Raw genomic sequence first — 23,569 nt, 5'->3', positions numbered from 1 at the left:
AATCAGGGTGATAGATAATGGGGGGGGGGGGGAGGAGTGGTCCTTCAAGAACAGTGTACTAATGGCATCTCGACTCTTGGGAGATGTGTGCTCTGAAAAGTGCCCTGACTTTTGGGGGAGTCAGAGTAGAGGGTAATAAATTTACTTAAGGATTATGTTGTCAAAGATACTAGAAGAGAAACAGTTCTCTTTAGTACCGTAGGGTGTACTGACCATTAACAAATCAGGGGGAAGATGTCTAAGAACCAAAGAAATATTAATTCTGGGGATATTACTGGAAATACAGGGCAACATGTTAAAAGAGAATGATCGTAAAAGGTTGCCAGTGAATTTTAGGCAGTGATCCTCACTGAATACCAAAACTGTCCTGTTTTTAAAATTAAAATGGTCCCCAACTTTAATCCTCTAAAAGAATGAAGTTAGAAAATTCTGAATGGGATGAGGTTTCTGATACTGAAACCAATGAAGAAGAAAATTGGCTTACATGAGTGATCTATCACTGGACTGACTTTACAGAGCTCCAACACTAGAACAACACTGAAATGCGGGGAAGAAAAAAGGCCTTCAGTTAGATGAGAGGGTTTGTAAGGAAAGACTTTTAGCACAGACTTCTCTATGGTCAAAAAAAGATGTTGCTTTAAAAAAAAAAAAAAAGGTTGAAGTCCGAAATGACAGTTTTCAAGAAAGTCAGTGTTTGCAAAGGAATCCACAGGTCCACTTGAGTTTAGCTCGTAGGTTCTGGCATCAGATCTGTTTCTCTCCCAGCATGGATGGAATTCACACCCGATAATGACATCAAAGTAGATTGCTGACTTTAACTTTTCTTGCGCAAATTTTCAGTTTGCCTTACCTTGCAGAAATTCTGGCCTATGAAGTCCCAGTTTCAGGGAGAGAGCGTCCTGAGGAGGGAAGAAACAGCAGCACAGTCTTTATAGTGCAGGAATTTGTGCGCTTTGCGTACAGTGAGCTTAAAGAATCTCCATGGAACATGATTACGAGTTTTTGAAACAATTATTCGAAAGATGCTAACCCTGGTGACAAGTTAAAAGAACACTAACCAAATAAAGCTGTACCTTACAAAGAACGGAGTTAGTTATTCCCCAGTAAAAATAACAATCGAGGGGAGAGGTTAACAAATAGTAAGGTTCTGTTTTTCTTTGAATGGTAGTAGGTGAGTCAGTAGATATAGTTCTGAGTTTTCTACACAAACCTCACATTCTTTCTCATGGCTATACTACGAGCTACCTCTTTTTAGTGATTTTTTTTTTTTATTGAGTTGGTTTATGTAAAAGTAGAATTTTATAAAAGTCGTAAGCTTTTTAACTTGGGTGAAAATGGTTGGTTGACCCAATCAAGTTTTCAGACTTAAGAAAAAGGATGTACCACACATTACAAGAAAACAACATTTAGCGTAACGGCTGAAGTGCCTGCCTCTTCACCCATAATTTCACTTGCTGAAGGCGATGTTTTTCCAACAAACTCACTGAGGAATGCTTCTTGCACACAAACTAAACTGAACCAAAAATAATACTTCTGTGACTAAATATGGTAATTAGTACAGCAAAATCTCATTCATTTATTTATGGGACATGTTAGCCCCCAGGGTAAAGTTACACACAATGTGCAACTGTGAGCGCTGGCTGAATAAGTTAAGTTACTACAAAACGGACGTTTCTTTTCTTTTTTTTTTTTTTTTTTTGCAACGGTTAGTGGGTTGGCATGGTCAAGTTTACTCAGTTGAACACATTTCATAAGCTGTTTATTTGTTGACGTTGATTCCATTTACAGTACTTGGTGGGTTTTGCAAGGCTGGGCCACTGGCATCACCTTAAGGCTATCGCCTCGCATCCTGCCTGACCACTCTTGGTAAACACTGGGTCACTATATGCTGAATCAATACAGTGAAATCCCATGAGTCCATTCCTGATTACAACCAGTTCTGCATATCACAAGTTTCCTTCTTGTTCCAAAACCCTCACCGATTTACACATTGTTTATTTTTTGTACTACCTTAAAATTTCATGCAAACAGAACTTTCCTGTATGTAAAGTGAACACGCAAATACTGTTGGTGCTATTTTACCAATTTGGGGGGTCTTTACCCATTTTAGAATGTGAGCTAATAGAAATCTGCTTGTAATAAAAACTGACAACAACTGTGACAAAAATAAGGATATAATATTAAAATAAATCAAATGATATACAATACTGTCATTATTCTGATACAGAATTTTTACACAGCAATATTGATATAGGGACACATGGCAGGATGTCAGGTAACCCATTACAATAGACCTTTTGGTTACAAGTAAAGTTTAAATTACAACTTAATACCGACTTTAAAATGGTAACTAGTGTTATGCCAGATTAAAATTAATACTTCCTCTTCAAGGGACATTTTCTGGAACATCTCTAATTATGAGACTTAAAAAATAAACTTCACAAGAAGAAAAAGAAGTGTAACATATTGGAGAAGTGTTTCTTACTAAAAAACCCAAAAAACCCTAAATCTAGAAATAAGGTCTAAATGGACTTTCCATGCCTTCTGAGCTCACACCTGTCACACAGCGGATCTGAGGTTCTGTCGCATGGACAGGTTCCACGAAAGCTGGAGAGTATGCCCACCTCTGCTTCATCCAGGAAAATTGTGGAGTGTCTAGTTCAACCACACACCCTTTGCTGTTTAAGTATCAGGCAAAAAAGCTTGATTTTCCACACTGATTTTCCCAGCAAGCTAAAGGATATCTAACAACCCTGTTCCCCTCGTTAAAATGCTAGAAGGCCCAGAAGGGAAATGGCAAAGAATAAGTGGGGGCCTTAAAATTCTTTGAGGAGAGAAAAGAGACCAGAGGGTGTGTGTGTATGTGTGTGTGTGTGTGTGTGTGTGTGTGTGTGTGTGTGTGGTGGTGGGCAGGGCTGGGGTGAGGGGGTTTCAGACAAAAAAGTTTCTGTAACAAAAGACCAAATTCTTTTTCTCCTCATTTCTGTGAAAATGGGTGAGTTACTGGCATTAAAAAAGGCCAGACCAAGCCAAAACACAAACAGGGAAATGAGAACCGGTTCCATAATGCCCCACACTCTACATTTCTATCCAAAATAGAAATCCTCTTTCAGAAAAAAAAAAAAAAAGAAAAAAAAAAGTCATTTAAACATCAAAGATAGAAACGTTACTTGGATAGCTGAGGAAGCAAGAGCATTTCTTTCTGGCATATTATACTTGTTGGGCACAATCACAAGTAAATAGACTTTACAGACATCATGTGGTTGTTCGCATTTAAAGTTTCTACTCTGAAGTGATTACTTTCGGGCTAAACAAATAAATCGATTAAATGAAGTCCGTAAACAGGCTAAGCCCGGCATACATGGACATGTGTGATGCATTCTCCGCCCAAAAAATGGAACCTAAGATAAAAGAAAAAAACTGAGTCAGAGCAGGAATCATTAAAAACAAAAGAAAACACCAAAACACCCAAACACACATAACAAAAAACAATTCTCGAGATATCTCTGAATAACAACAGCTGGTGTTATATTGTGAACTATTCATCAAGTAATATGCTCAGCTCTTTATATATTATCCTTTTCCATCCTTACAACCACTCTGTGAAGATGACAAATGCTTTAATTATACCCATTTTACAGATGACAGACGGAGGCACAGAGAGATTAGTAACTTGCCCCAGGTCACATACCCAGAACTCGAAGCTTGGCTGGCCACCTGGACCAGAGAGACCAAGCTTTTAACCACCAAGCTACACTGCCTTCACTTCTTCTCATTTTTTGGTCTGTATATCATCCTACTAATGAAGCTCATTAAGGAGGGCATAACATTATGGGCATGTTCACATTGATATAATGAGTAAATATGAAGTCACGGACAAGGATCAACACATAAATTCACACATTTGCACACAGATGGCAGAGGGGTCAAAATTCTGGGGGGGGGGGCGGGTTGTGGGTTGGAGAAGAACAAAAGAGAAATTAGGGAAGGAGGCAAGCTCGAGTCACAGAAATGGAACAAACCAAGCCCTGGCCTAGGGAGAGGCAGCAGAGAAAGGTCGGATTCATTCCAAGAGTCTTCCAGTGGGTATTTCTCAGTCTTGCCCATGCCGCGAATGAAGCTGGGCTAAGGAGGCAAGTGGCATGGTGGTCCTTTGTCTGAGGGGCACGGGAGTACCTCAAAGTACATATTCTTTCTAGAGGCAAAGGACAACATCCATTCTCCCTCCCCTGGGAATCGTGCCCTCTTGAGAATCTGTCTACTTTGCAAGTTATAGCAAGAAACTTTCAGCCCAGGCCTGGAGGCAGTTGATAATCAATGAAATGGGATGGCAGATTACTCCCAGCCAGGGTAACGTGAGAGACGCAAGCTCTTAGAGACTCATGCCTCAGGGACCCTTCTTCGGTTGACACATGGCACAAAAATGCATCCTTTCTGTTTCTCAATTCAGATGCTTTTTCCGGTAATCATTCTAGTGGATTTCCTAATTCTATTCCACCAAAAGAGGCCGCCCCATACCAATTATCTGTCTTGAGGAGGAAATCTCAGATACATCTTCCAGATGCCTTCTAAATAATTTCTTTGCACATAAGAAAAGAAAGACTGTGCAGACAGTGACAGAACCATTCTAACCTTCTTTTGTGGTTGAACTAATAGGACAAACCCAACTGTATGGTGGTCCAACAACGGTCAGGACTGATTATTCTGCTCATTGTCTTTGGGTTGGTACCATGCTCATGTCCTTCTTACCTCCTTTTTCCTTTTTCTTCTCTTCCTCTTTCTTCTCTCCTGCCTTCCATTTCCAAAATGGTTCTGGAAGGGCCAGGGAAATGACTGTGATCAATAAATACAAAAGGAAGAGAGGGAAGCAATAGGAGGGCAGGGTGTGCATGGGGTGAACAGGCAGAGACATCCTTCTGCCTTTTTTTCACAAGGGCCTCATTTTCAAGGCTGCAAGGACAGTGCCTACACGCAGGTGCCACGGCCGTCAGCTCCATGCAGACTTGTGCGCAGAATGGTTCTGTCACTGTGTGTGTCAAAGGGCACACAGATGGCTAGCTCAGTTGTTGGCATGGAGACCATGTCAGAGGAAGTGGGTGCGGGTCGACTGGCTTAGACGATCACACGTGGACCGTATAAGAAGTTAGCACCCCGGACCTTCATCACCTATTCTAGCCCTGAGCCTCTGAGCGCTTCACTTTGTCAGACCTAAAACCACTGGCATGGGCCAGAGGTTCTGAGTTGGGGGGGATTCTGTCCCAGAGGGCACATCTGGCAATATCCAGAGGCACTTTGGTTTGTCACAACTTGGGGGAAGGAGTGTCAGTCACATCTAGTGGGTGGAGGTCAGAGAATGCGGCTTAACAGCCTACGATGCACAGCACAGCCTCCCAACAACAAACAACTATCTGGCCCAACGTGCCAACAGAGCCGGCGTTGAGAAAAATGAACACGGGCAGCAATAATGAAGGAAAAGGAGCCGAAATGAGTGAACGAGAACTATGATACACACGTCCGGCTGTTTCACATGGACAACGCCAAGTGTGTTTCTTTCATTCACTCATTCAGCAGTAGTTCAGTGAGGGTCACCAGCACATCCATCCTCGTTCTAGGTGCTACGGATACAGAGATGGGCAGGAGATGAAAGGCCTCTGCCGAACATGGAGCTTACTTTTTAATGAGGGAAGACAGGTAACCAGCAAGATAGTTTAAGCTATGAGTAAGTGTCCTCATGGTGCTTACAGTCTTGTGATTTGTCCTTCAAGACACCATGATCACTCTCTGGCCTGTCATGTGGGTTCTCAGTACCCTGAAGAGAGCAGCAAAGGAAAATAACAGTGGAGACCTGCCATGGCCAGGCTTCATAAGGCACTGGGCATCAATGTCACACCAAACCCGTGTGCCAGATTTTTGCCTCATTTTGACACAAGCCAAGTGGCTTCTTCTTTTTTTCAATGCGTATTTATTTTTGAGACAGAGAGAGAGCAAGAGAGAGCAGGAAAGGGGCAGAGAGAGAAGGGGACAGAGGACCTGAAGCAGGCTCTGTGCTGACAGCAGCGAACCCGAAGTGGGGCTCGAACGCACGAACCATGAAATCATCACCTGAGCTGAATTCGGAAGCTCAAGCGACTGAGCCACCCAGGCACCCCGTAAGTGGCTTCCTCTTGAGCTGAAGTAATGTGGCTGACTGCAGTCACCCAGCTGAAAGTGGACATGTCACAGACCCAGTCCCACTTTCTTCCAGAGTTTGCTCTTTTCTCAAATACCACCATCCCCCAACTTTGAAGCTTTGTGAAGAAATCTCCTTTGTGAGCACATGGCACTTAGCCTGGTCCACGGGAGACACTGGAGAAAATATGTGTTAAAGGCCTCTCTCCTGGCAAAGCCCCCACCACAGACTATGTGCCACCTGAAGGCAGAGGGGTGGCCTTCCCAGATCCTGTGGCTTCTGCTCACTCGGCACACCAATGCCTGGCACCAGGCAGGGACCCAAGGGGCTCATGCCACCAAAGTTAGAGATGGATTTACTGCGAAGCCAAAGAGGGTGAGGGCCTTCACTCGTGTGGTTCCCTGCAGGGCTTAGGTAGGGCCCTGGCAGTGTGTTCACAAGGTCATAGGTCTGTGTGACTCTTTAAAAAATATTGTGGGGGGCACCTGGGTGGCTCAGTGGGTTGAGCATCCGACTTCGGTTCGGGTCATCATCTCACAGTTTGTGAGTTCGAGCCCCACATCGGGCTCGCTGCTGTCAGCAGAGAGCCTGCTTTGGATCCTCTGCCCCGCTCTCTCTGCCCCTGCTCTTTGTGCGCTCTCTTGCTCTCTCTCAAAAATAAATAAAACATCAAAAATATTGTGAATTCTTCTTTTTCTTATTGAGGGCACCAACATGGTATTAGCCTAGGCCCAGATCTGCCCTGGCAATCTTAACATAATGATTAGACGGTCTTGCAGGACCTTTTATACCTGGATTCCCTTGTCTCATTCTTATCAAGTCCACTTCCCCTCTTTCAATATCTGTCTTTCTTTCACCCCCTGCCAAGGATATTTTTCTTTTTCTTTTTTTTTATCTGCACCTGCCCTTAGCGGGTTTTCCTCCTCCCCTTCCATCTGTGAGCTCATAATGACAAAGAACTCCATTTCTGATATTATACACTTATTAGATACTTGACATTTTCTCAACAGGCCCGTTCATTTCTAGATCTACATATACTGTGTGACAAACTTAATAGATATCTAACAGCCACAGATACATTACAAAGTATATAGAAGATGCATATTCAGAGGCATATATATAGCCAAGGAGCTAACTATTCAGTCCAAATTTGATGGCTTATTTTAGAACTAACTCAATCCGTTTCTTATAGACTAAAATCTCAAACAGAAAATTCTAGAAATAGCCAAGGTAGAACCTTTAGAACTTTCCAGAAGGCATGATTCTTATCCATTTGTGGCATTTTTAAAGAGAAAATAATAGCACTGCCACAAAACAAATGTATTGTTTGTGGTTTCTCTCACAACAGAGTCAGTTTTGCTAAAGAAAGAAACATAAAGAAGGATACATGAGGGTGCCTGGGTGGCTCAGTCAGTTAAGCGTCTAACTATTTCAGCTCAAGTCATGATCTCACAGCTCATGGGATCGAGCCCCGCGTCGGGCTCTACGCTGACAGTGTAGAGCCTGCTTGGGATTCTCAATCTCTTTCTTTCTCTCTCCCCCGCTCCTCTCTCTCTCTTCCCACCCCTCCCCTGCTTGTGCTCTGTCTCTCTCAAAATAAATAAATAAACTTAAAAAAAAGCATACATGAAGAAAACTGTGGTCATGTCACATAAAAAGCACTAGTCCAATACGGGAGGAATTTGGGGGGGCGGGCAAAATGGGGAAAGGGGGTTAATGAAACAGTGGCAGATGGTAGCTAGACTTTGGATGGTGATCACTTTATACTTCAGACAGATCTCAAATTATAATGTTGTATGCATAACTTACATAATTTATATACCAATTTTATCTCAATAAAAAAGTTATGTGTGTTTTTAATAAAGCCAGTTTTGTACATTAACTTTTGTCAACAAAAGTACATAGTTCACAAAATTTCAAATAGCCATAGTAGTGCCTAAAACAGAAGCACAAAATCTCAGAATTTCTGCCACTTCCAGTCTCCAGTTTTAATAATTAGGAAGATCGCCAATGTATTTGAATTGGGTCAAGTCTTAAAATGTTTCTTCAATTTTTTTTTTTGGAGTAAGTATATATTCATACAACCCTAAATAATGCAATTATTTATCTTCTTGTGAGTAGAGGGTTCACATGGAACTGCACTGTGCCCTCTGAAAGAGTAAAGGAAAACAGGGAATGAGGGGGTAGGCCTCATGGGTTGTGTGGAACTTCACGTGGGTTGGGGAAGCTGTTGGCATATATGCCCGGGGCCTCTGGGTCTAGAGGGGAGTAAAATACTGGCAAGAAGTAAGGGTGGTAAGGATGGGTCTAGGGGACCCACATGGCTCTCATCTGTGGCAGCCACAAGTACCCCGTGTGGTAGGGAGGACACACAAAGTATGTGCCTGGGTAGCTGCTGGGCGCCTAATACAATGGTGCTGCTGTGTCCCCTCACTGCGTCCTGTGAGGCTAAGTACAATGTAGTGTGAGGCCAGGGGTGCCCAACCAGAACAATTTCCATCTCCCAAACTGTCACAGGGAACATTTGTCATAGTCCGGAGACACGGCTGGTTGTTACAACTGAGAGAGGAGGCTGCTGACCTCTAGTGGGAGGAAGCCAGGGATGCTGCTAAAACATCCTATAGGGTCCAGGCCGGCCCCCACAACAAAGAGCTATGGGGCCCATACTGTCAGCAGTATATTTAGTATATCTGTCAGTATACAGACTAAAGTATATTTATGTCCTCTGAGTCTTTCTGACAATGAACTTGTATGCACAGCCATGATGCTGCCCTGAGGGAGAAAATGTAAATAGTGGCTTCTGACACCTGTGATAGGAAACATGAGGAAATTAATGTACTAAGCTTTCTTCGACCCATCTTCCACTAAATTCTATACTTACATAAGTTATATTTTAGTTAATATTGTTTTAAGAAGTACTCTCTATCCTGAAATTATAATTACAATGTTTTATCATTGTAATTCTAAATTTATCATTTTAAAATAGAAACAGCTAATAATTTTTAAAATCTTCCTTTAAAAAAAAACACAAAAATGTCCCAGGTTTTAACTGGGAAAAAAAAATGTTTTTTCAGAAAAGGAAAATATATTGGTCAAGTATTGAAGTGTCATGCCATATATATATATATGTGTGTGTGTGTGTGTGTGTATATGTGTGTGTGTGTGTGTGTGTGTATATATGTGTGTGTGTATATATATATATATATACATATATATATATATACGTGTGTATATACGTGTATATATACACACATATATATATATATATGTAAAACCCAGAAAACAAAAAACAAAACTGGAACAAAAAAGTGTTAAATATACAAAACAGAGCAGAAACAACTTTTTGGAGGAAACACAGTTGTTTAAAATGAAAAAATAGGGGCGCCTGGGTGGCTCAGTCGGTTAAGCGTCCGACTTTGGCTCAGGTCATGATCTCGCGGTCCGTGGGTTCGAGCCCCGCGTCGGGCTTTGTGCTGACAGCTCAGAGCCTGAAGCCTGTTTCAGATTCTGTGTCTCCCTCTTTCTCTGACCCTCCCCTGTTCATGCTCTCTCTCTGTCTCAAAAATAAATAAATGTTAAAAAAAAATTAAAAAAAAAAGAAAAAATAATAAATCACACATTATAAAAATAAAAGTATTAATCACAGAATGATAAACTTCCAAAGCCAAGCAGTAATCAGAACAGGATAGAAATGGCTAACCTTTGTCAACTGTGAAAAGTGTTGGTATTAATTAAAATATTAAAATAATGTTTTTCTTTTTAAACAGTAAAATACTCCTTGTAGACATACGATTCAGCAATTCATCCTTAATTGTTAGAAAATTGTTAAAAATGAATACATGTTAAAACTTTCATTTGACCAAATATGTATTTGGAAAACATACACTCTGTCCTTCTTAGGGAGGATGATCTTTTATTCTACTTTTGAATTATCAAATGTAAACTTAAAAACTGTACAATTATAAGATTATAGCCTAGCAGTCACTATAAAGTCCACAAGTTAGTTAATGTATCTGAAATAAAACAGTAAACTGAATCCAGCGACTATCAATTCCTACCTGTAGTTTGTAATTTCATTCATCAAATATTCACTTTATCAAAATAAACACACATTTGTGGCTAATGACTAAGTCAAGCCAGAATGGAAAGTTTAAAATTTAAACAGGAGCAGCACTTATTCACAGTCTGGTGTTTTAAAAACACTGATCCCTGTGACCCTTCTTTAAAAACAAAACAAAACAAACAAACAAACCCCCCCCCAAAAAAAAGAAGAAGAAAGAAAGTACTGAACACGTCATATTAAAATACAATTTTCTATGCAGTGTCTACATTTTTACCATTTACCGATGAGCTATTAAACTGTAGTCTGAAGTTGAATTCTATATATTACATTCACCAGGAAACATTTACAAACATTTTTTTCCTCAAGTTGTTTTGAATACAATATAGTGGAGAGATAATCTGAAAATAACTAGTTTTTACCAGGATAAGTTAATTCCGCCCAGAACAAATAATAACTCCTGGACCTACTCTAAAAATAGGCCATTGAAATAACCGATGAAAATGTATTTTCAAGACAGAAAAGTATCCAGGATGAAAAGTTGTAACACTGAGTTCTAGAAAAACTTTTCAGGTGGGCATCTGAATAGGGGAAAAGTTAAGATCTGACAAAAAGAAACCTTTCTTTTTTTTTTTTTTTAATCCTTCAGTTCTTTTATCACTTAATTCTAATATGAAAACCATAATTTGCCATTAAAGACTTCATTATTAAAACTATGGTAAAAACAAAGTGCAGAGATGTACCTGGGTTTATGGGAGAAGAATGATTTTGTTTACTCTCAGAAATGACCTTGCACGAGACCTGAACTGGAAGTTATCTAGAAACCCAGGGAAACACTATTTGGTTCTCTTTTTTATGGGGCGCCTGGGTGGCACAGTCGGTTAAGCGTCCGACTTCAGCCAGGTCACGATCTCGCGGTCCGTGAGTTCGAGCCCCGCGTCAGGCTCTGGGCCGATGGCTCAGAGCCTGGAGCCTGTTTCCGATTCTGTGTCTCCCTCTCTCTCTGCCCCTCCCCCGTTCATGCTCTGTCTCTCTCTGTCCCAAAAATAAATAAACGTTGAAAAAAAAATTTTTTTAAATAACCTCAGATTTGGGAAGCTCATCAAAACTACATAGGATGTGACAAATTCCCATGCGGACACCATTATCTCTCGTCCCACACAAACCAGTCTTGGTTAACTGGAGTACAAAGCGTTCCAACGAAACCGCTTTTGTGGAGGCAGAAGAGTATGGTGATTCACACCACAAAAACACTGGCTGGAGCGTCAGACAGAAATGGAGCCCGGTGTCTCTCTGCGACCTATCACCTTGTGACCTCAGCCAGTTACTGAGTCTCCTCTGAGGCTGCAGGTGGTTGTATGCAGCACAGGACAGAAACAAATGTGCTTCATAGGCACATCTTGTATTAAATTAAAAAAAAGCATATATAACATTTAGTACAGAGTGTGGGGTACGTCACAGCCTTCAACAGGTGGCAACTGTAATTGCTATGATTACAAACAGCAGTTGAGTAGAATGTGTCACTTTCTCCTTGTTTTAGCAAGCAGGCCACGTGACTCTAGTATGCAGGGAGCGTAAGGTTATGCTAACACTGTGTGAGAATGTCATTCTTAAAAGAAAAGGTTAAGAGTAGACTTTTCAATGGCTCAAATGACTCACATGTACAAACGTGGACTTGCCCTTGATAAGGGTGATGAAAAACGAGACATCAATGCCAAGGGTGACTGGGCTGGTGTCACTTCCCCGCAGGGAGTTTGGCATTGAGACAGACAACTAACGGCTTACAACCTTTCCTGTCTTACAGCGGCCAAGAATAAAAGGTGCATGTCATACTTTAAAATGACTGTAAAACCACAGGAGGGATGGTCTACGCGGAACAGGAAGTATTTCTCAAGGAAACCACAGGAAAGCCAAACAGCCTTCAGAGAGACCCAAACAAGTGGACTCCCTATTACAGCTCACAGAACTAAAACAATCCAGTTTACTGCATTACCTTTACTCCGAGAAAGTCAAAATAGTAACTGTTATCTACAACTGTAGCATATGAGGAAGATGGTGGGCCTTACTACAGCTTTCAACCCCAAACTACATGTAGAAGGCGGGGTCGAGTTTGCTTCAAAAACACTCCATCTATTAAAAAAAAAATTGTTTTGGGGCACCTGGGTGGCTTAGTTGGTTGGGCGGCCGACTTTGGCTCAGGTCATGATCTCGCGGTCCGTGAGTTCGAGTCCCGTGTCGGGCTCTGTGCTGACCTCTCAGAGCCTGGAGCCTGTTTCAGATTCTGTGTCTCCCTCTCTCTAACCCTCCCCCGTTCATGCTCTGTCTCTCTCTGTCTCAAAAATAAATAAAACGTTAAAAAAAATTAAAAAAATTTGTTTTAATGTTTATTTATTTTTGAGAGAGAGAGAGAGAGAGAGGGACAGAGCACAAGCAGGGGAAGGGCAGACAGAGAGGGAGACACAGAATCTGAAGCAGGGTCCAGGCTCTGAACTGTCAGCACAGAGCCCGATGCAGGGCTCGAGCTCATAAACCGTGAGATCATGGCCTGAGCCGAAGTCAGCTCAATGGACTGAGCCATCCAGTGCCTGGTCACCCCACCTATTTTAAAACAGGAGTATACAACAGGGAGAGAGAATGCTGCAGAAAGACTGAGCTCTGCCTCCCAACAAGCCACCTGGCCTGGGAAACGCCTTTTGATGCTCTGGACTTCACTTTGCTGCTGGGTAAAACCAGGAGGTGGCACTAGGGGAGCAAGTCACTGTCACCTGGTATTGCTGGGGGAAGCCTGCCGAGATCCCATCATTTTCAAAGTTTTGATCGGGAAGAGCTGAGACTCTCCAGGCTCCACAGACTTTTCTGCTCCCTCCTGTCTCCTACCCACCCTTTCCTGAAGTAACATAAGTGACAGACCCTTGTGGACGGGACAGTCTACAACACACCCTCTAAAGCACCGTCCAACCCTGCCTTCATATGGTCATACCACTAACTGCTAAAACTGTCCAAAAGTGTTGTTGAGGTCATTAGGATATTTATACTTGAGATAAAAGAATAAACTGGAAAATTAAACGCCATTAACCTCTAGGATTATGAACTGTGTACTGCGTAGACTGAGGGAAAATAGAGGATTTTTAAATTAAGATACAAGGTAACTGTATCATTGATGGTTTTCAGTAAGAGACAAAACACAAAGTTATTTACCTCTGCCTTATCAGTACGTCTGATATTTGTATTTATATTGTCCTAAATAATTTTTAGGCAAATTCATGGTTTTGAAGTTATTTTTATGACATGTTTCTAAGGTCATGAAAGCCATGGTATGAAAATGATTCACAGGGTGAGGACAGTAGAGGACACAGCTGGTTATAATGGAAGGAGAGAGGGGAGAGGACGTGGTTTCCCGTCGTCACCTTCTCTCACTTGTGATTTCAAGCACATTACCCTGGGTTTCATGCCATACAGGCCTTGCCGGGAGTTGAGTTACCACAACGTAAGGGAACCACTGAGCACCTGGGTATATATACTAACTTTACGAGTCAGCGGATGGCAGCTGTCTCCCACTTTGCCCATAGGTGTGCAAATCCTTATGCTCTTAACCCAGATACTAACAGCACAGCACATGCCTCCACCACACTGGGGGTCCTTGTCGCAGGCCTGAAAAGTAACAGACAGACAGATAAATACAGATAGCAGGGAAGACTCAGGCTAAGGAAATCCAAAATTAGCAGTAAAAAGGGCTCTTTAAATATCCAACCACTAGGATTTTAATACTCACGCATAAAAAATAACTGTAATCTTCATTTTCTTGAACATATTTAGAATAAAATCTGATCAGAAGAGATTTTCCTAGTTTAAAAACAATGGCCTACATAATGGTCCACACATTATGAAAATCTTAAATCAATACACATAGAAAATGTTATGTGTGTTAAAAAACGCACATAGAAAATCACCTCTCTTTTCTAGGATTTTGTGGCTGAATTGGCTTTGAACTTGAAAAACGAGGCTACATTAGTCTTATACCATACATGGCCATTAGGAACTACATAAATTGAATCAAAAGATTTTATGACTATTAACTGCAGAATACGTTGGGCCCAATTTTAAAAAGGGATTTAAGTGGTCTCTAAATCTGGCATGAAATGCTCCAGACCCATAAAGGCACTGATGTAAATTTTAAAAGTGCTCATTCTCCCTTTCAAATATTTGCATTTTGGTTCATGAGACTTGATGTTTCTCACACCACTGACTTGATTTTCACCATTTCCTCTTTAAAGAAAGAAATTTCATGGGTTGGGAATGGACAAACCAAGACTTTTGTCTACTGTTATGCTTTTTTGGGGGTAAGTAACCTACAAAAAGGAAATTATTGGCTTAGGATATACATATGTGTACATTATAAAATCAGTGGAACTATTCTTTAAGACTTATCCGATTTAGAAATGCAAACGACAGATACACTTATCAACAATGATTACTCAGGCCATCTGTTCCCAATATAAAAATTATAAATACAAGTAATTAAAGAATCAACTATGGAGAAATTTTCATACTCTCTCTAAATGGAAATAAATAATGTAGTCTAAATTTATTTGCATGAAAATAGATCTAAAGGACAACTGTTCCTTCCTAGAACCAACAAAAAATAGGAAGCTTAGTTTGAGTGGTGTGCAATACTCTGTTTTGCTAGAGCTAAGGTAAAACATACTGTACTGTATGTGTAAAAAACTAAAAAGTCTACAGTTTAGACAGAAATTCAAATTTTTTACATTTACTGGAAACAGTTCTTTTTCTTCAATGTTTTGGGGCCAGTCCCAAGTTCTCAAAACATAAATATATGAGCACACCCTTGTTTACTATTTTTCTTTAAAAACTACGAACCATCTAGCTCCAGGGTTGGTTTATTTCCCTCATGAGAATTTTTTTCTCATTCTATTTAAGGCAACTATCTGATCAAAAGCTACAGTTTTCACTTCCGACTGTTAGGACATTTATATGAAAACATCCAAACGTTCCTATTTTCCAATTTTTATGCGTTTGCCAGAAATCACGTACATGTGGCCTTTACATTCCATAAATGAGAGGTTCAGTATGTGATCTTTTCCAATACGTTCTTAACAAATCTATGTGGAATATAAATCAATTTCAAATGAACGACATATATTACACAAAAAAAAAGGTAAATATTTAAGGTGGAGGTTTCAGGCAGTATTTTATATCAACAGATGCCCAAGACCCAGAATTCTGAAGCCCCACTAACCCTTTTTTATACGACAATCAAAAGTCAGCCAAAATCTTTTAAAAATTCAATCAATCACTTGGATGTTTAACATCCTGAAGACGAGAAGTTACTAAGTTTTTCATTTGGCTCCAGATGGTTCCTGTCATGAAGACATAACTACATTTTTTTATTGCCATGTCGCTTAGAGAAAATTTTTTAAAAAATCACTGAGGTAAAACAACAACAAAAACAGTATATGTAAGTCCACGCTAAGCCTCTCTAACAGATAAACATTCAGTGTGATAAAATTTCATTTTTGTAACAAAAAACTTCAGTTCTTGGAAATATTCACAAAGAATTGCATAGGTTTATGTATTTTTAATTAGACAGCTGTTGCCTAATGCCCCGCATCCTTAACCCATTGCAGATCTATTCAAATAGTGTTGTCCTGTGAATGGAACAAAAAGATACTTATATTGCAGAGGAATTCTGGGCTCAGAGGATTAGGGAGAAATTTAAAATGAGCCAGCAGGGAAAGAGGGGAAAAAAACCCCAGTCATGTTCCAACTCATATATTAAAAAGACCTGTAAAAACTTTTTTTTTCCAACCACACTGACAAAGCTATTCAAATACATTTTGTCAAAAACCTCTATTTTAATAAATACCACAATGCTTATAATACGTATTGGATATAACCAAATACTGTTACTGTGCAAGGTCTTTCAAGATGCTATAAACCCTATTAACTAACTTGGGAGAGTGGAGCTTTATTTTCTCAATACAATGACATTTCCCTCAAATTTAAATATTTCATTACGCATCATCTGTTCCAACATAAAAGGTTTATTGAAATCCCATGATGTGCACTTAGATAATTGAAGTAATTTCATGGAGGTGTTAATTTAAGACTTAAAAAAAAAAAAAGAGTAAAGCAGGTGAACAACCAGGAAACGGTAGCGGTTTTGCATTGTTGATGTTAAAATAGACAAGATTTTTAAATTTTGTACTGTAAACTCATCCTTCGGGTCCACCCAGAGAAAACTGTTGTTAGGAGCAGGAGAGAAAACTGAATCAGCTCCTACTTCCAAAAATGATGAGGACAACTTCTCAAAGCTGAAACTAACACCTACATTGCAACCTACTCCATAATTATACCGGGGCACTGGAGGTGCTTTATCAGGAACTGGAAATGGAGAACTTTTACAAGGAAAACCTCAAGACGCTAGGGGGGGGAAAAAAGCCCTGGAAACAGAAGGAAGTGCCCCCATTGCTTTTCAAAGCGCACACATGGCCTCGGACCAAGTTATTTCTAAGGGTTTCTGCGGAGGAAGCCAGACGAGCAAATTCCTTGACCATAGGACAAGTCTCAGGATTGGGGGATATTCGTCTTGCCCCTTTGCATTTCAGAAAGGGCCTCGCAAATTGTAAGGTTCGAGGCTGGAACGTCTCAAAGAAGTACTAGAGAAGACTCTGAAAGCAAACTTCTTTCAGCTTAACAGAAAAACCGACCAAACTCGAGGAGAGAGCTTGTAAGGAGATCGGACGGAAACAAGCGGGAGAAGTTGGTGATAAAGGAGGTGGGTAACACTTCGCTCACTTTTTCTTCCAAGGCGCACCCAATGTCCCGGACCGTCTGCCGCTTTTGGAGCAGCGCACCTCTCCCAGCGCGCCAAAGGGCCACCGGGGCAGGTGTCCCTGCCCGGGGCGACCCTCCCCGTGCCGCTCCCCTCCTGACCCACCCCCCCACCCCCACCCCCGGGCGCAGCGCGGGCGCGCATCCCGGGCGGACAGGTGCGTCCGGGGCCGCTTACCCCAGTGATGACGGCGGCGTCCCCGGCGGGGGGCGTGAGCAGCAGCGGCGGCAGCAGCAGCAGGAGCAGCAGCGGGGCGCAGCGCGGGCCCCTCATGGCGCCCTCGGGACTGCGCGGCGGTTGGGGGCCGTTGGGGGGCGCGGGGCCGGGGCGCGCTCGCTGGAGCGCGGAGCGGCGGGCGGGCGGCTGGCGCGAGCCTGCGGGCCGTTATAAAGGCGAGCCCCGCCGTGACTCACGCCGGCGCCCGCCCGGCAGCACGCGCGGGGGGCACGGCGCGGGCACACACCCCACGCCCCACGCGCACACGCGCGCCCACCCCGGCCCGGCGGCCCCGGGACGAGCACGTGCCGGCGCGCGACTCCCCGCGCCCCCGCCCCGGGCGCCACGCAGGCAGAGCCCCCCGCGGGGCGCCCGGCTCCCGGCCCGCGCCTCGCCTCCAGCCCGCCGCCGCCTCTCACACGCGCCCGAGCCGCTTTGTGGTCTGAGGCACGCTCGTTCAATGTCCTGGTTTCCAAAGCTCCACGTGCTCGACGCCTAAAACTTGCAGCTCATTTGCTGTGCAGATGTTTAGGGAGCGCCTACTACGTGCCAGGCGCTTGGACACCCGGGGGAGCGGGGAGGGGAGGGTCAGAAGCCTCGGAACCCTTTCATTTGTTCTGCAGGTCTTCACAGAGCGCCTGCTGCATGCCAGGTACTGCCACTGGGGTCTGGCCTCATGGTCCAATAACCGAACAGAAAAGGCACACATCAAACAAATAAGCCGGGAAACGTGGAAGACAGGAAAAAAGAACAAAGGGCGAGCAAAATCACCCCTAATCCCACATCCCTGACGACACTGTGGGGTTTGTCCTTACAGCTGTGGGAGTCCAATTTCTTTCTTTCATTTCTAATGCTTTCCCTTTATGTTCACATCTGTTCCCGACCCTCTCCTCTCTGATTTTCCTCGCATGCATTTCCTCCTTTCTTTAACATTGCGCCAGCTTCAGGCTGAGCAGTTCAGGATGATGCCAAAGGGAAATGAGAACGCCTGGCTTCGGGTGCCAGCCTGAGGCCCCTTGAACTGTAGGTAGGCAGCTCTCTCTTTTACTTTCCAGCCCAGGAAAATCACCCCTCGGTCTTGGAAGATGCCACACAGCACCACTGTGATTTGTTCATTCATGTAAATATGAGTGGAGGGCCTACTGGGTTCTAGACTACCCATGGCAGGATGAGTGGCATATTTGCCCTCTGTCTCTGACCCTAGTTCCAAGGAGCTCCAGCCTGTTTTCCTTCAGTGAAAACAACTTCAAGAAGACCCAGCTGTGGCCACTGCCAACCTTGCTTACATCAAAATTTTGGGAAGCCCAACTTTGTTTCTGAATGTTAGAACCTCTGGCTTTCCCTGGTCGCTTAAGGACCAGAAACTGTTGAAAAGCAGATGCTTCTTTCAGCCTCTTTAATAAATGCAGTGAGGAGAGTTGGGACAAAGTTACTTTCAGACTGTGGGGTTCCCCATGCCAAAGCATTCAGACTAAATGTGGAAAAAAAAAAAAAAAAAAGGAAGGCAATTATCTGAATGTTAAACAGCTGAATATTTGGAAAACCAAATCTTTGAGTTTTAAAAGCTTTCTTTTTTACCCGTGGTTACGTTTGAGAAACGTCCTGGAACAGAAAAGAAAAAAAGAATAAAACTTTTTTAACTTTGAAAAAATTGTTAAAATTGGACTCACAGTAAAGTAAGTGGAAACAGTAGCAAGTGACAGATTGGTGGAAAGTTTCCTTTTCCAGTCTCCATGCCAACGCTAGCATGGGAATGCTGCCAGGTAAATGTAAAAACCAGTCAACATGGATTTTAACATTCCTACAATTTTTAAAAAATGGTCTATTTCATTTTTGCTGCTATTGAATGCCAGCTTGGGTATTCCCTGCTTCTCCAAGCACAGAAAACAGGATATGTCTACACAGGAAAATCAGATTTCAAAAGTGGATGGCTTCATATATGGCTGTTTGGAAAACAATCCTCATTAGGCTGTTTTGAAACAAGATCGGAAACACTTAAAAATAGGGTTGGTTTGTTTTCATGTTGTTTCTTTTGATTATGTTTTTTTTTTCATTGCTTTTAATGCTTTAGAGGAGACATGAAGTCCCCTGATACGACAAATCTTTGCATCTCAGCTTAGAGAATTTAAGTCTGAAAGTTTCATCTTATAAAAGGAAAGATGAAAGGTTGAGTTTGGATTAGTTCATAAAAACCAGTTAGGTGGAAAGGCCAACTTCAGAATGCTGAGATAGAAATTGAAGAGTGGCTTAACTATTCTATTTATTACTACAACCTGTTGATATTGCCACATGATAAGTGCGGTCCGAGGATAACTGCATACGGACAACCAAACTTTGTGTAGATCAGAGTGGAGACCACCATCTAGTAGCAGGCTATCAAGGTTGAGCTGAATTGAAGAGGCAGTACAGGAAAGGCCGTGGGATTTCAGATTTGTGAATCAGACCAACCTGGAATGGAATCCTGAATGACCATTGGGCAAGCGGCTTAAGACTTTCTAAGCTTGTGGGGTGCCTGGATAGCTCAGTCAGTTAAGGGTCAGATCAGTTAAGTGTCAGTCTCCTGATTTTGGCTTGGGTCATGATCTCACAGTTCGTGAGTTTGAGCCCTGTGTCTGGCTCTGTGCTGACGGTGCGGAGCCTGCTTGGGATTCTCTCTCTCTCTCTCTCTCTCTCTCTCTGTCTTCCCCTCCCCTACTTGTGTGTGTGCGTGTTCTCTCTCTCTCTCAAAATAAATAAACATTAAAAAAAAAGACTTTATAAGCTTGTTTCCTCACCCATAAAATAGAAAACACCAACCCAATGTGGTATAGCCTCCATGGGGTTGAAAGGCTATAATACCTGTAAAGTGCTTCCTATAGTACCTAGAACAGACTATGAGCCCTATTAGCATTACCTCTTATTAAGTCATATTATTTAGTGTCTGATAATTTCAGCCAACACTGATAGTTTTTTCTGTTTCATCCACCAGATTAGATTATATACTCCTTATAACTGGGCTCTTTGTGTCTAATTTCCCACATGTTCCTCTTGGCACATAGCACAATGATAAGCATATGGCAGATACAAAAAACTAATGATCAACAGGAATATATTCTATGGAAGAACAGACAAGAAAATGGTATACAGCCTAGACACATTTAATTTGCATGAATCAGGGAAATGGAGTCATCAAACAGCTATAGGGATAAATACTTGTCCTGGTGCAGGTGATTCAGATCACCGGTCTACCTAGGAGACATGGGACTGAACTGAGGTGAACTGGGAGACACAAACCTGTCTCCCGGCAATAACCCTGGAACCCAGGCTGATGAAGGCTCCATCTCAACGTGTGCTTCACAGGTAGAATGGGTTCACTTGTGTCCCAGCCAAAAGCTATGTTCAAGTTCTAAACTTCCATACCTGTCAGTGTGACCTTGTTTGTAAGTAGGGGCTTTGCAGTTATAATCATTTAAGATGAGGTCAGCCTGGACCAGGGTGGGCCCCAAATCTAATAATTGGTATTTTTGTAGGAGAAAGGAGAAGGAGACCTTGACACAGAGACGTGGAAGAAACACACGGGGAGATGGTCATGTGAAGACTAGGGCAGAGACTGGAGTCATGTATCTACAAGGCAAGGAACGCCATGGATTGCCAGCAACCACCAGAACACAGAAGAGTCAAAGATTCTTCCTCAGAGCCTTCAGAAGAAGCATGGCTTCATCCACACCTTAATTTTTGACTTTTAGTCTCCTGAACTGTGACAGAATACATCTCTGTCATTTGAAGCCACTCAATTGTGATAGATTCTTATGGCAGCCACAGGAAACTAACCCAGGTGGATGGAACTGGAGGGTTGCACACCAGTTTTCAAATGCATCTGCCTTGAGTTGATGTCTCTCACTTTTGCCCACGTTTTAATGGCCAAAGCAAATCACATGATTTAGTCTGTCTTCAAAGGGATGGACAACGTAAATCTGAGGGGAACCAGAAATTTGGTGAGCAAGGCCGTATTTTACAGGAAAGGGATCAACCATGGCTTGGATTCCTGAATGAGCATATTGAACTTTGAATGATTATAAATGATAACGTTGTATTATTCATTTTGTGTTTTTGTTTTCGAGTTCAGTATTCCTTATGCTAGAATTATACCGAGACTCTGAAAAAGAATAAATGTGTAAGTTGGTATTTTCTTTTGGGTGGGTAATAAACCATAATTCATTCAATCACCAGACATTTACTAAATACTTACTATATGTCAGATAATGTGGGAGGAACCGGAAGTACAATGATGACCAAGAAAGATATGAATCCAGCCCTCTGAGAGCTTACAGTCTAGTGGGAAGGACATGAATCAAACAATCATACAATTATATAATTATAGGAAACCGATGTAGTGCACTCGGACACGGCATGTGGGAAGACCTAAAGGTTTCTTAAAGTAAAGAAGCATAAGCCGAGATCTGAAGCTTGAGCCGGATTTAAATGACATGAAGAATGGGGACAGCAGGAGCAGAGGGGGCTGAACACTCCAGGCAGGGGAATCAGCTTGTGCTGGGGATTGGAAAGAGCATCCACTATTATTGACTTTTATGTTTATTGCTCTGTCCCACGTACCCTACACATAGCCCAGAATACAAGCTCTATGAGATCAAGAATTTTTTAAAATATCTTTTGCTTACCGATTTGCCTCCAGTGCCTGGAAGAGTAACTGGCACACAGCAGGTACTCAGCAAATATGTGCTGAACAAATTACTGGGAATGTGGAGAAGAGGTTGCAGGTGGGATACGGTAGATGAGGACGGATCTGATGACGGGCTACTGTAGTGGTCCAGGGGGCTTCTGCTAACATCATTGGCAGTAAAGAGGGACAGAAGTGAATTGATTCACTTTAGAAGTGAAACAGGTAGAGTTTACTGTTGGTTAAGATAAAGAGTGAAGAAAATACCAAGATTTATCCCTAGGATTCACCTTGTCTCAACAGCAGTGATGTTGGGGATGCAGGAAATTTACCTGGGTGTGGGAGAGGCAGTCACAGACAGGCCTGGGGTGCAGAGAAGAGGCTGGGCTGGGGATAAAATTCTGGCCAGTTTCCTTTAAACTTTTTTATTTGTCTATATCACATACTATAGCCACAATGGTAAAAAAAAAAAAAAAAAAAAAATTAGATCAGGGGTTGGCAAACTGTGACCTAGTGCCTATTTCTGTAAATAAAGTTTTATTAGAACACAGCCACACTTGTTTATGTCCTGTCTATCACTGCTTTTACACTACAACAGCAGAGTGGAGTATTTTTTTTAATGCTTATTTATCTCTGAGAGAGAGGGAGCACACAAGGATGGGGAGACAGACAGAGAGAGAGACAGAAGATCTGAAGCAGGCTCTGCACTGATAGTGCTGGGCTTGAACCCACGAACTGTGAGGTCATGACCTGAGCTGAAACCAAGAGTTGGATGCTTAACCGACTGAGCCACCCAGGAGTCCCAGAGTGGGGTATTTTTCAGAGACAGATTGTATGGCCTGCAAAGCTAAAAACATTTATGACCTGGCCTTTTATAGAAAGTTTGTATAAAAAGCTCATTGACTCTTGCTTTAGATAATAAAGAAGAGGAATCACAAGTTTTTCTACTGGTCCTCAGGGCAAATTTGTTACCATGAAATTTTCCTGAGCCTAGTATGGACCGTACTTCAGATGTTCCCTCTGGGTTATCAGTTTAACCCATCTGCTTCCCAAATTTGGGAAGTTGCCCCCAACACTGGTTCTTCGATGGACCCCTGACATGTTCATCATGTTATATGTACTTTTACTTCAATTGCTTGTTACATAGTAGGTGGTCAATCAATATTTCCTGGTAGAACTGGAGGCAGAAGGGCAATAAATTTGTTTGGTCTGACATCTTGAGCTGGAAGACTAAAATGTTTTTTCAACCATATAAATCAAGAAAACTTTTATTACCCATGTATATGGAGCTCTAGTTTTTTTTTTTTTTTTAATTTTTTAAACGTTTATTTATTTTTGAGACAGAGAGAGACAGAGCATGAACGGGGGAGGGGCAGAGAGAGAGGGAGACACAGAATCGGAAGCAGGCTCCAGGCTCTGAGCCATCAGCCCAGAGCCTGACACGGGGCTCGAACTCACGGACCGCGAGATCGTGACCTGGCTGAAGTCGGACGCTTAACCGACTGCGCCACCCAGGCGCCCCGGAGCTCTAGTTTTTAAAGTGATTCCAGCTTGCTAGAGGACATACTTTCTTGTATGTCTTCTTCCTATGACTTCTGATTATTATAACATAAT

At 42.3% G+C, this 23,569-nt stretch overlaps 1 protein-coding gene and 1 long non-coding RNA gene across 3 annotated transcripts; one reads left to right on the top strand and one right to left on the bottom strand.

The window, feature by feature from the left end:
- Positions 1-1,742: 1,742 nt before the first annotated feature.
- On the bottom strand, positions 1,743-17,644 carry PROK2 (prokineticin 2). Of its 2 annotated transcripts, XM_086697590.1 has the most exons (4): positions 17,260-17,644; positions 13,755-13,880; positions 4,750-4,812; positions 1,743-3,401 (listed from the first exon to the last, which is right to left on the bottom strand). In XM_086697590.1, exons 1-4 carry the CDS (start codon positions 17,353-17,355, stop codon positions 3,297-3,299), a joined length of 390 nt encoding a protein of 129 aa, XP_086553716.1. In that variant the 5' UTR covers positions 17,356-17,644; the 3' UTR covers positions 1,743-3,296. The 2 variants fall into 2 exon arrangements, with proteins under 2 accessions (XP_086553716.1, XP_086553717.1); XM_086697591.1 differs by lacking the exon at positions 4,750-4,812 and having other exon boundaries at positions 17,260-17,425.
- On the top strand, positions 16,334-22,505 carry LOC147583517 (uncharacterized). Its single transcript, XR_015248287.1, has 2 exons — positions 16,334-17,025; positions 20,808-22,505. It is a non-coding gene; the product is annotated as an uncharacterized LOC147583517 (long non-coding RNA).
- Positions 22,506-23,569: the final 1,064 nt, after the last annotated feature.

This window comes from Puma concolor, chromosome A2, assembly GCF_028749965.1.
Source record: "Puma concolor isolate L17-30 chromosome A2, mPumCon1.1.hap2, whole genome shotgun sequence".
NCBI classification, from domain to species: Eukaryota; Metazoa; Chordata; class Mammalia; order Carnivora; family Felidae; genus Puma; species Puma concolor.
This window is presented reverse-complemented; position numbering and strand designations above follow the sequence as displayed.

What these genes read in the sequence shown, in the direction of transcription:
- PROK2 (XM_086697590.1), bottom strand. Translation starts at nt 17,355, where the DNA reads ATGAGGGGCCCGCGCTGCGCCCCGCTGCTGCTCCTGCTGCTGCTGCCG. An exon ending in ACGCCGCCGTCATCACTGGG is followed by an intron (nt 13,881 to 17,259) that starts GTAAGCGGCCCC and finishes GTTACTTTTCAG; the next exon opens with GCCTGCGACAAGGACCCCCA. An exon ending in GAAGAAAAAGGAAAAAGGAG is followed by an intron (nt 3,402 to 4,749) that starts GTAAGAAGGACA and finishes CTTTTATCTTAG; the next exon opens with GTTCCATTTTTTGGGCGGAG.